At 39.2% G+C, this 13,107-nt stretch overlaps 1 protein-coding gene across 1 annotated transcript in view; it reads left to right on the top strand.

Moving 5' to 3' along the window:
• The first annotated feature begins 1,097 nt into the window (after window positions 1-1,097).
• Window positions 1,098-13,107, top strand: part of ANTXR1 (ANTXR cell adhesion molecule 1) — a 185,634-nt gene continuing 173,624 nt past the window's right edge. The window contains exons 1-3 of the mRNA XM_081797283.1: window positions 1,098-1,162; window positions 2,120-2,191; window positions 6,886-6,957. Of these exons, the coding sequence (XP_081653409.1) occupies window positions 1,098-1,162; window positions 2,120-2,191; window positions 6,886-6,957 (209 nt within the window). The remainder of the gene's footprint in view (window positions 1,163-2,119; window positions 2,192-6,885; window positions 6,958-13,107) is intronic.

The raw sequence follows: 13,107 nt of genomic DNA, 5'->3' as shown, positions 1-13,107 counted from the left end.
GACATCCTCTTTCACTCTTGTCTTTGAACCTGTTTATGGCATCTTTTTTTCATTCAGAATTGTAGATGCTTCAGATAATCAAAATTATCCTTTTCATTAAAAAAAAACTCCTACTTTCTGTACCTAAGCTGAAGAAACCTTCACTAACCTGAGGACATAAAAGTCTCCTTCTATAATTTGCCCGATGGATTTAAAGTTTTGTCTTTCCCATTAGGCTTTAATACATCTAGGGTTACATTTGGTATGAGACAGTGATCTAATTGGCTCTTTTCAATTAGAAATCCATTGTCACAGCATCATTTATTAAAGGGTTAGTTCTCTGTCCTCAGTTTGAATCACCTTTTTCACTGAATTGCAAGACCCCATGTAGATTGAGGTTTGGGTTCTCTATTCTACCTCATTGGCTCCACGGTTATATTATGTACCGTGCACATGGGGTCATTTTATCTGATAAGGCAAGTTTTCCAGCTTTATTATTCTTTTTCACAATTGCCTTGATTACTTTTAGACCTTTAATCTTCATTTCATTTTTAAAGCCAGCTTTTGAGTTCGATAAAACATACTTTGAGAATTTTTCCTAGAATTAAAGTTATAGATTAAGTTGGGGAAAGTGAGATAGCCTTATGATACGGAGTTGTCACTGTGTGACTGTAACATGTTGTGTCACTTTTGTTCAGGTCAGGCAGACATATCATTTCTGGATGTGGGGCAGAGACGCGTGAATTCTCCTTATAGAGATGGAATACACTCGATCAGAATGCGAATTCTTGGGATATTGTACCATAAAAGGAAGGCACAAAATCTATTGCACAGATTCATTTTAAATGTCTATAAAATAATCTGAAACAAAGAAAAAAATAGCAACAAACAACTCTTTCGAAGTTAAAATTAAGGCAAATGAGTGCATAAAAAATAAAAGTAATCTGAAACCAGTGGAAACTGTACAAAATGTCAGAGTAGAAGGAACAAACTCTTAACCTCAACAACCATTAGAATGACAGGCAGAAGTGCAGAGCTCAGCTGACACAGATCCTCAAGTGAAAGGAAAGCGGCATCATAGCTACAGAGAAGAATGGGTTAGAATAGAAGAACCTACTATGAAGTCACTGCAACAGCTTGAGTATGGGCACTATGGAAAATACTTAGAAGCTGAATTGAAGCAGTAGTAAATGGTATCAGTAAAACGGAAGTCACTCTTGGTAAATAAAGAAGCCCCCTTCTAAAATTCTGTAATTCCATATGTCCTAGAGAAAGTGTCCCTCTTTTTTAGGAAGAAGATTCCTTTTTAATATAATGAAAGTCTGTAAAGTTTTTTTTTTTATTTATTAGTATGACTAGTTACGTTAGATTTTCTTAAATGTTGGACCATCAATACGTTCCTGAAATAAACTCCACTGATTAATTAATTATTATTCTTTTAGATTCCTGCTGGATTTGTTTTGCTAATATTTTATTTAGAGATTTTTGCATCTATATTTACAAATGAAGTTTTATTCTTTTTGAGGAGGGGGGATTTGTTTATGTTTGTGTGTTCAGGCATCTAGTTTATGCTAATTTCATTTAAATAAATTGGAATTGTTTTTCTTCCCTAATCAGTGAATAATTTAAATAGCACAACCGTAATGGTTTTTTTATTTTTTTTTATTTTTTTAAAGATTTTATTTATTTATTTGAGACAGAGAGAATGAGAGAGACAGAGAGCACATGAGAGGGGGGAGGGTCAGAGGGAGAAGCAGACCCCCTGCCGAGCAGGGAGCCCGATGCGGGACTCGATCCCGGGACTCCAGGATCATGACCTGAGCCGAAGGCAGTCTCTTAACCAACTGAGCCACCCAGGCGCCCCCCGTAATGGTTTTTTTAAAGATTTGAAACTGACCTCTGAATCTGGGTGGGCCCAGGGATTTTTTTTTTTTTTTTTTTTTTTTTTTTTTTAGTGCATTAGTGTGTGGAGTGAGGGTGGAAGGTGGAGTGAAGGGAAGTTCTTTAACAAAAATTAGTCTAAATACCTTTTCAGATAATTTCCAAAATTATAAAAGAGCCCAGTTAATGGATAAGTTGAATGTAGAACATAAAGAAAAATGAACACCTGATTAAGTAACATCTGCTTTTGTGTTCCTAGATCAGGAAGCGTGCTGCATCACTGGAATGAAATCTATTACTTTGTGGAACAGTTGGCTCATAAATTCATCAGGTGAGAAAGAATGTGTCGTGCTCTGCTATAGGTAAAACTAGCCTATGTTTGTTATTCTACTAATTACTAGCTACTTCGGGCATGCTTTTTGACAAAGGTAGACTCTCAGATCTTGGACCAGAGACTTGACTTTGTTTTCATCTTTGCCACACGTTAGGATAACTTCCAGTTCTGTGTTTTTAGGACAACGCTGATTTGGTTATAAGACCAAAATTTTACCTCTGTCTCTCTTATTGGATTCTATATTCTTCTAGAAGGATCATTAACATTTTTTTCACAGTGGACCACTCTGGGCCAGTTGGCTTATTTTAGTTGGACTCATGTGTAAACAGTGTAGAGTATAAGGTGACCAACTCATCCCAGTCTGCCCAGAACTTTCCTGGCTACAGCACTGAAAAATCTCACATTCTGAGAGCTCTCCTCAGTCCTGAGCAAACCACCCTGTTGGTCAGCTGAGCTAGGTGTCTTATCAGATAGAATTCTCTTAGCATTCTTTACACCACTTTCCAGGGGAGGACAATCCAGTTTTGAACATTGTCACTATAAATATTGCAGAGCCTTGGAGGTCCTACTTTCCAGTAAGTATAGATGCCCACTGGAAAAGCAAAGAAGGTCATTTCACCCTCCTTGGATACAGCCTCCAAGGGATGACAGCTGTGATTGCTTTCATGGATGTGCTTGAAGCCAGTTATCAAGGTCTTTGGTAAAATTGTCCTGATCATTGTGAATTCTAAGGCAGCTCCTCTCCTGTGTCATGGCATCTGTAGAGTCTTCCAGCCCATGTGAGTAACCATAAACTTCTTCTCTGAATAATGTTTTCTTTATCTCAGAAGACAGGTTGTCCCCTGAGACCAAAGTAATGACAAACGCATTCCCTCCAAATTCAGTTACTGGTCTCTTTCCTGCCTGCCTGATTGGAGGGAAAGGGTTAGGAGATGTCCTCTCTGTGATGCCAAAAATTGGAAGCTGCAAGCGGGAAGCATCTAAACCCAGATGAATGGGAAAAGCAGATGCTGAGAGGAGAGGCGGGAAGGGGAGATAAGAAGCAAATACATGGGTGGTATTAAAAGCAAAATATTTGAGGGAATTGTAGAAGCTTAGAATTGAAAGCAACAACTTCCCAAGCTATCCTAAGAGGTATTCGCTACCTTCAACTTAAATAGCTCTGGTGAGAAACTGCTGTCTTTGGAGGCAAACAGTCCAATAGTTGGACCATCCCAGTTTCCAGAAAAGCCTCTTTGTCATTGAGCCAACATGTCCTTTCCTATACTCTCATCCGTTATATCCATTTTATCCTTCAGAGTGCTATAAAACAAATCTGCCTCTAGACACTTGACAGTATCTGTTGTGTCTCTGTTTGCTCTTCTGGTCTTCTGTTCTCTCTGAGGACTCTACTGGAAAAGGCTTTGAAGTTAGTCAGATGTGGATTTGAATCCAAGCTCCGTTGTGCAACTCTAGCAATTGACTTACCTTGGTTGAACCCTGGTTTGCATGTGAAAATTAGAAGACAAAACATGTGCAAACCAACTAGCCCAGCACCTGGCTTAGAGTGGCCACTCAGCACTTCTCTTTCCCAGTTCATTCAGCAATTCCAGATGCCTCACTATCTGAGTAGCAAAGACACTGAGAAGTAGGGATTGGGAGGACTTAACCCAATCCTTTCATTTTATTGATAAGGAAACTGAGAACTAGAGAAGTTGACATGGCTTAATGCACACCACGAGGCACTTTCCTCTGGTTGTCTCCTCTGGCCCTTCTTGGCTATGGACGCCCCCTCAAAGTGTGTCACCAAGACATCACAGTCATGCAAACTGTATTTTGACTGCTGCAGCCCAAGTACCTGTTGTAGAACCTGACACATAGCACATGCTCACTCAATAGTTTTGGATAAATGGACAGATTCTGAAAAGGAATGAATGATTTTTATTTATTCATTTTAATAAAGAGTCTAGGCAGCTGATATTGCAGGGGGGATATTCATTGAATAACAGTGGCTGATGCCAGTACAAATATTACCATTTCCAATTTTAATGGGATCCTGGGAATTTCAAGTTCTTTTATTTGTCTTTATTCTGACCCCCTCCCGTTTTCCGAGTAATGATGCTGACTCTTCACAATTTCCTTCAAGACCCCAACCCACACCTCTCACCCATCACTTTCAGCAAAGAACTTCACCTCCTATTTCACCAAGAACCCTGGAAATAGCAGAAAAGTGATGTCCTCATGTTCCAGACCTATTCTTAAAGGATGCATGCTTGCTCTTCCCATTGTCTCTGAGATTCAAATATCCCCCCTTTGAAGGTGACCCCTCCATTTTAGTCCATTTATCCCATTGTCTCCAATATCGTCCAGGTCTTTGTTTCTCTCTTGGATTTTTCTCCACCTTTCCTCTGGCTCCATTTCCACATCAATAGACATAAACAAATCTCTCCTGCCCCATGTCTGAAAAAAAAACAAAAACAAAAGAACCCAAAACAGAAAATAATGAATCTCCTAATTATGTCCCTCTATAGCTACTATAGATATCTATTTCTTACTGGTATCTCTTACTCACTCAAATATCTTTAAAGATTCAGTGTCTCCATATCCGTACTTTTATCATTCATTCCTTGACTTGCTTCCATCTGGCTTCCATCCCACCTCCCACCTGCTGGCTCTCACCAAAGCCCCTAAATGATGCCCTAAGAGGACAAAGACAGTCTTGCAGTGCTTATTCTGCTGGATACAGGAGCTTCGTTGGATTGAGAGTTTTCCCTCCTTGAAATTCTCTCCTCCACTGGCTTCTGGTTTCTCCTTTCACCCCACTGACCAGAGCCAGGTCCTTAAATATTGGTGTTGGTTCTAGCAGTGGCTCACTTCCCTTCTCACTGCTGACTCTGTCTTGGAACAATTCCACTCACGTCAGTATGCTGAAAACTTCCAAATTAGGTCTCTTGCCAAGACTCATATACCAAATATACCAATTGCCTCTTGGAACCCCACATTTCTCACATTTCAAATTCATTTTTTCCAGAGCTGAACTCTATACAAAAGAAGCAGGATACTATATGGTGCTTAAGAACCCAACTTCCAGAACCAGAAGCTTCATTTTAAGCCCCAGATCCACTACTCTCCCACTCTGTGACCTTGGGGAAATTACTTTATCCTTCAGGGTCTCAATTTCCTTTCGTGGAAAATAGGAATAATAATAGTACTGATCTCGTAAAGTTGTTACAAGTTTAATGAGATAATACATGCAAATCACTTACAGTAGTGTCGGCCACATCGTAAGCACTTGATAAGATTGACCATTATTATGTTATTATGATAATTATGATGGTCATTATTATCATTTAGGACATGGTGTTTTGCTGATTAGCAGCAGTGAGGTGGTAACAGGCAGAATGGTGTCATGGACAGAGAGCCCAGGTCTGTTTCAAGATACCAACATTCAATTCGCTAGGTACTGCTTGGGCTCCTACCAAGTATAAAACACCAGGGTAAGCGTTTCCAAAGATGCATCAGACACATGGTAATGAATGTAGACTTCATCCTGGCGGCAGTAGGAACCATTGGAGATTTTATAGCAGATGAGTGACGGGTCTAATTTATATTTTGGGAAAATGGTTCCGGAAGCAGCGTGAAGAATGAATTAGAACACAGGATGATGCCCAGCAAGGTCACCAGCTAGGAAACGATTGTGGTGGTCAGATAGTTGAGGGCAAGGTCCTAAGTAAAGAAATGGAAAAGGGGGCGTTTGAGAAATGTTGCAGGAGGTGGGAACTATAAGATACAGGGGCCAGATCAGGGAGGGGAGGGTACTGCATTGTGAAGAAATAGGTTCATGCTGTGACAGATGAAGCGGTTGGCCACCCAAAGAGAGCCCAGCAGTCTACTGGTGAATCTACTACACCCTGATAGTCCATCTTTTGTTTTTGTCTTTTTTAATGTTTGTTTTGTTTTTGTTATTTCTGCCAGTCCATCTTAAAGACAGAGAAATATGTTTGGTCCTCAGCTGAGAGTAGTTCTGTCTCCCAGAGTGTGGATTTTCCATGGACAGAGCGCCCAAGCACTGCCATCTACAAACCACGCTGCTGTGTTCATGAATATTGAGAAGTGTAACTACCAAGCAGAGTGGATATTCTTGTGGCCCATCAGCACATTCTCCCCTTATAGGATAACCTCCTTGGGAAACCAAGGCGAAATTAAAAGTTGTGGTGATCCTGCTTTCAGAGGAAAGGGAATTCGTAGTATGATCTTAATGGCTGATGGCATCCAACTGCAACAAGCTCAACCACTCTCCACGTTAGCATCCACTCGACTGCCATGGGGACGCTATCCAATCTTACCTATTGGGGGTCCCCCTTCTATAAACACCATGCAGACCAGTCCTCTTCTGGGGTCGTATCTCTTCAGACAGAGCACAGGGCAGTGATGAATTTTAGCTTTTGTACTTGTAATCCACCCTTACTGAGCAGCGGGGTCAAATCAGAGGCAGCCTCCAGGAAGACAATGCAGGTCTTGCCTTTGGTCTGCAGCTTCGAGGCTGCTGCTGGCTAAAGACTTGCAGCACCAGCTGTGGAGGCCCTCTTTGGTTTGAAGGGCCTCAGCTTCCGCAGCCATGATACAAAAGGGAGAACAGAGAGGACGACCAGAAGGAAATGGCATTCCACAGTCTTTCTATCTGCCCTAATGGAATTTCTTTTCCTTTCCAGCCCACAGCTCAGAATGTCCTTTATTGTCTTCTCCACTCGAGGCACAACCCTAATGAAGCTAACAGAAGACAGGTAAGGATGCTCGCCTTCCCTGTGCCTCAGTCAGTTGAGCGTCTGCCTTCGGCTCGGGTCATGGTCCTGGGGTCCTGGGATTGAGTCCCGCATCAGGCTCCCTGTTCAGCGGGGAGCCTGCTTCTCCCTCTCCCTCTGCCTGTCACTCCCTCTGCTTGTGCTCTCTCTCTCTGGCAAATAAATAAAATCTTTAAAAAAAAAAAAAAAGCCCACCTTTTCTTGAGTAGTTTGGATATTTGTACCCTAGTCCTGGCCCTCTCAGTCATTTTAATCTTATAGTTCTCTTTTCACTTAAGCCTTGAACTTTGCACATTGACCCATCTGCTAGTTTACTCTGTGATAACTGATGGAATTCCCTGATGTTGGTGAAATTCTGTAAACGACTAAATCACATTAAGGTAGAACTTATATTTGATTGGCAACCCGGTCTGCTAACTTGGAGCAAAATGGGAGCAAACCAAATTTTGGGGGAATTCTATTTTCTTTTATTTAAATTAGATTTATTTTGTGGATTAAGATTTCAGAGATATAATAAACATACTGTGAGAGAAGTAAGAACTTGAAATATTATCATACATAATTACTAGGGCAGGGACTAGAAAGGGAGGGTGTACGGGACCATGGAATAAAAGGAAATTTGAATCAGGTGTGGAAAACTGTTGTTGACATAAAAGGATTACTTAGACCTAGCTGAACAAAAATATTATTTTGGATTTTACCACTTACCCATGAAAGCTAGCAAAAATCGAGACATGCCATTTGTTCATAGTTAGGATGGTGTATTGGGAGTGGAGGTAACAGTTTTCCTGAGTCAAGGACTCTGTCCACTTTTTACAAAGTGCTATGGTAGGTGGGGGCCGGGGGTGGGGACACATGTGGGACTGTTGGCACACTTGCGTATGGACACATAAGGAAAAGGAAAGGAGGAGGGGCAAGCACAGGGAGGACAGGGAGACTTTCTTCTTCTAGAGAGCAGAGTAGGACCAACAAGATGGAGTAAGGTTTTCTGGATTTTGCACCAACACAGCAAATCTGAGCTAGTCCCCATTTTTCTCCACATTTTTGTTTCCTGTGTGTAACAAAAAGAATACTCTGTACCATATAGAAGTTTCCAAGTCCTGTTTCTCCTTTAGCAGTATCTTTTATTCACACATGCCATTTGCGATGCACAGAAACCCCATTTTAAAAACAGGGGTTTCTCATTTCCTATTAACAGAAGTAGAAACTGAGGCCATATCATGTTCCTAAGGATACCAAGCAGAACCCACACTAGATGCAGGCTCCACATTCTTGCCATTGTACCTTGCTGCCTTCTGTTATTACACAGAGAATCATAAAGCCCGGGAGAGTTATGAGACTTTCCTTCAATATTGGCCAAGGATTTTAAGAAGCTCTGAGACAGTGTCTCTGGCTTATGGGCTATATAGAAGATTCCTCCTCTCTCTGTCTTTACATGATGACATCCTTTATGCAGAGATGCCTTTTGTTCCAAGAAAACCCTCTCTCCCATTCTTCACATCCTCCTACAACCCAGGCTGTCTGGTGCTGCTCCTTGCTGACTCCACTCGTTGCGTGCTTGAGTTTGGCCCAGAGACTTAGATCTTACATCCTTTGTGGGTATTTTGTGTGCTACTGCTCACGGCCTCTGGGAAGTGGGGAGGACAGAGGGGGTCACAGATTTATAAACACTGTTAAAATGCCGGGGCTTTCAGTCTCGTTTTGGTTATGCTAGTTCAAATTAGTCATCTGAATCCGACTTTGAATCTACTGTTTTATGCCTTAACTTCACTACTCCTAGTTTCCCATACCAAGGAGAAGACAGAGATTAGAATCTCCACTTTGCAGGAAGCAGTATTTAATATTTAAGGGCTAAATATGCATCAAACAGCGAAAAATGCCTTGCTAGAGGCTGTATGGGTTTCACATGGTGACTGCTTGGCCTTACCTCTGGGTCAGCTGGCAAAGCATGAATGGTTTACTGACACTTCCCCAACCTTCTCAGCCCAGGAGAAATGTGGATGAGCCTTCCCTCTCCGAAATACTTTCTCATGAGATTGGCTAAAAGAATTAGGCTTTCAGAACTTCCAAGCTGGTACTATTTCTGAAAGATATGACTTCCAGTGTTTTAGTTGGTCACAGGAATTTTTATGTTTTTCTCCATATCTCATTTGATCTTCACAATATCCCTATAAGAGAGTAAAAGATCCGTTACTGTACGGATGTAATAAGTGAGGACACAGTGTAAGTTAAAAAAAAGGTGTTCAAAAACAGGACATGAATTCACAGAGACTCTCGTTTCAACAAGAGCAAAAGATTGTGGGTAAACCAAAAGAAATACTATCGAAGGAATATTTGCATCCAGCTCTTGGGATCAAATCCACATAAAGAAAACCACGAGAAGCTTGAAGAAATAGAACAGAAAATAAATACCGTGTGTTGAGATGTAGTAAAGGAATTACAATCAGAATAATAATACTTACCATCTGTGTCTTTTATCTGCTAAGCACCTTACATATCATTTCTCATGTATCCCCATATAACCAGTATAATTTCAATTTCCAGTGGGGTCTCATTGTTTTATATGGAATATGCCATTTTTCGCTATCTGCTTTCAAGATTTTTTTCTTTATCTTTAACTCTCAGCAGGTTGGCTAGGATCTATCTAGGCATGGTTTTCTTTGAGTTTATCCTATTTTGGCTTTGCTGAGCTTCTTGAATCTATAAATTTGTCTTTCACCAAATTTGAGGAATTTGCAGCCATATTTCTAAACTATTTTTTCTGTACTAGTCATTTTCTCCTCTCTTTTTGGGATTCCAATGACACAGATTTAGACCTTTTGGTATGATTCCACATGTGTCTGAAGGTCTGCTCAATTCTTTTCCAATCTTTCCTCTTTCTGTTTTTCAGATTAGATCATCTCTATTGATCTATCTTCATGTTCCCTGACTCCTTCCTCTGCCATCCCCATCCTGCCATTGAGCTCATCCATTGAATTTTTTATTGCAGATACTGTGATTTTCAGTCCTAAAATATCTATTTTGTTCTTTTTAAAATTTTTATTCCTTTGCTGAGGTCATCTATCTTTCCATTTATTTCAAGTGTATTTACCTTTACCTCATGGAGCAGAGTTATAAGAGAAATATATAAATATTTAAATATATATGTAAATATACAGTATATAAGATATAACATAAAATTAAATATATTTTATATAATATAATTAAACATGTAATGAGATTACATATGAGATAAATATATTGGATTAACTATATGTAATGTAATTATAGTAGAATATATAGAAATATAATAGATAATACTAGTAGAAATATAGTAGAAATGTAATATATAAATACTATAAAATAAATTCATAAAGCATATTTATATGCTTTAAATTCTTTGCCTGACAATTCCATAAGCTCAGGATTGGCATCTTAATTACCTTCTCTCATGAGAATTGGTCACATTTTCTAGGTGTTTGTACATCGAGTAATTTTAGACTATATTCTAGAAGTTTTTAATACTAGGTTGTTCAGACATCTTCAAATCCTCTGGAGAATATTAATCTTTCTTCTCTACTTGAACTAGGTTCAGACCACAAGCTCTATCTCTTCTGTGAGTGGTGGTTTTTATTTCAGTTCAGTTTTGAAAGCCTTTGCTAAGCTGCTTTGAGTCTGTCCTATGCACGTGCAGCTCAGAGATGAGCCTGGGACTTACACAGCTTCACAGAATTACTGGGACCCCCTTCTCCAGTTCTCTATCCTGCAGGATTCCCCACACACTATGTTTCCCACTTAGGCTGCCCTTTGCAAGTCCGCTAGCAAGAAGAATGATGTTTCTCTTGGAGTTTGGCCACTACACTGCTTTGTGCCGTTCTCTACTGAGGTCACCCATGGGGCAAAGGCAGGAGTAATCAAAGGGAAATGAAAGTGGGGATTCTCTCCACATTCTTTGAACCCCAAGGGCTCCCTTTCCCAGGGGCCTGAGATATGGTAACCTCCCAGGCCACTACCATGTGACTGAGACCTACCCTCAGGTTAAAACCCTGAAAGAAAAGAGGGGGGGAAATATGGAATCCATCCTTGTCTGGGTTACTTCTCAGGTTTTAACTACCCTGCACAACTTATCTGCTTTGTTTACTTTTTAGAGTCCTTATGTGTTGGCTTTTTTTTTTGTCCAGAGTTTCTCTAATAATCACCAGGAGAGATAGCCAGTAGCAAGTTTACTCCATCTTGCCTATTACTTCCATTTTATAGATAAGGGACACTGAGAATCTGAGTTCAGAGAACTTGCAATGGTCAAATAACAAAAATGGGAGAATTAGTATTCTGATTCTGGTTTCTGGGTTTGGTCCAACTCATGTGTTCTGCATTATATCATGTTGCTCTTCCAGGATTTCTTAACTTCATCAGTTTGCAAAACAGTTGACAAATTGTAACACATCAGCGTAATAAAGGATCCAATGTTAATTTAAGTGCTGTAACATCCATGAATGTTAGGATACATTATGTTAGTATTAACTACTGCATATGATTCCCTGAGTACTCCCTGAATAGTCTTTTTCCTGATCTTACTTTAAATACTTCAGATATTTCATCATTTGGAAATGAGATCATCTCAAGGAAGTCCAACTCTTCCTTTAAAAGAAATCAAGAATAGATACTCAATTTAATCAAATGAATTTTTGGCATCTATTAAGATGATATTTTTTTCTTTGACCTACTAACACAGTGAAATGCATTAAAAAGATTTTTTAATATTGGATCATTCTTGCATTTCTGGTTACACTTGGTTGTCATATATTATTATTTTAATGTAGAGTTGAACCCTTTTCTGCATTTTATTCAGAAATTTAGCATCAGTATTCATAATTATGACTGGACTGCTATTGTCCTTTTTATGAATACTTTTACCTACAGTATTTTTATACTTTTTTTTTTTTTTACATGTAGATCATTACTTCTAGAAATTAGTCTGATGTAAGGTATAGGGCCAAGATCCATCCTTTTCTTCTAAGACCTTAGCCAGTTTTTCCATCATTTGCTGAATAATCATTTACTACCAGTTTGAAAAATTATACTCTTTCATAGACTTGGATCCATTGCTGTGTTTTCTATGCTGATACACTGCATTTCTGTCTGTTCCTAGCTAGGGCCACACTATTTTTATTAGTTTTGGCATCTGGAAGACCAGTCCTTCTTCACTTCTGATCTTGAGTGAAAATCCCCCTGGTCTTTAGTAGTTTTTTTTTTTTTTTCCCCTACCATGGTCATTTTAAATAATTTGTTTAATGTACCACAATATTCTTGGGATTTTCACTTGAATTGTATGGAAAGTGCAGAATCACCTTAGCAAAATGGCATTACAGTTTTACTGTATGTATTTTCTTATCTAAGGATATATCCCTTCACTTATGTCTCTTACTAAGGTTTTGTTGTTTTCTTCAAATCAATCTCATACAGTGTTCGTTAAGTTTTTTCCTAGGCATTTTTAAGTTTTCCTTCCATTGTGAATGAGTTTTTTCTGGTGTATTTTCTAAATTACTGGTTTATATAATTTCTACTTTTAAAATTTATTGATTTGGGGGCACCCGGGTGGCTCAGTCAGTTAAGTATCTGCCTTCAGCTCAGGTCATGATACCAGGGTCCTGGCATTGAGCCCTGCATCGGGCTCCCTGCTCAGTGGGGAGTCTGCTTCTCCCTCTCTTTCTGCCCCTCCCCCTCCACTCCTGCTCAGTCTCTTGCTTTCTCTCTCTCTCTCAAATAAATACATTTTTTAAAAATCTTAAAATTTATGAATTTTTGTTGGTGGACTAGTATGTGATTAAATTTTATTTATCACCCATGAATGTTGGACAATAAAGAAATATATTGATTAAATTTATCAAATATCTTATGTTTTTGTTTACTTGATCTGTGAAGACAGTGAGGTATTTTTTAAACTTTCCACCATAACTGTTTTATGTGAATCTCCAACACACTGCTTTATAATTTATGCCATATTGTTTAGTTCACATGGATTTTCATTATGGACTATACTTCTAATCAACATAAAATAACCTTTCTGTTACCTTCCATGATTTTTAAGTCCTTTGTCAAAAAAATATTATGAACTGGGCGCCTGGGTGGCTCAGTTGGTTAAGCGACTGCCTT

Source organism: Leptonychotes weddellii, chromosome 10 (assembly GCF_054177405.1).
Source record: "Leptonychotes weddellii isolate Sample4059 chromosome 10, ASM5417740v2, whole genome shotgun sequence".
NCBI classification, from domain to species: Eukaryota; Metazoa; Chordata; class Mammalia; order Carnivora; family Phocidae; genus Leptonychotes; species Leptonychotes weddellii.
This window is presented reverse-complemented; position numbering and strand designations above follow the sequence as displayed.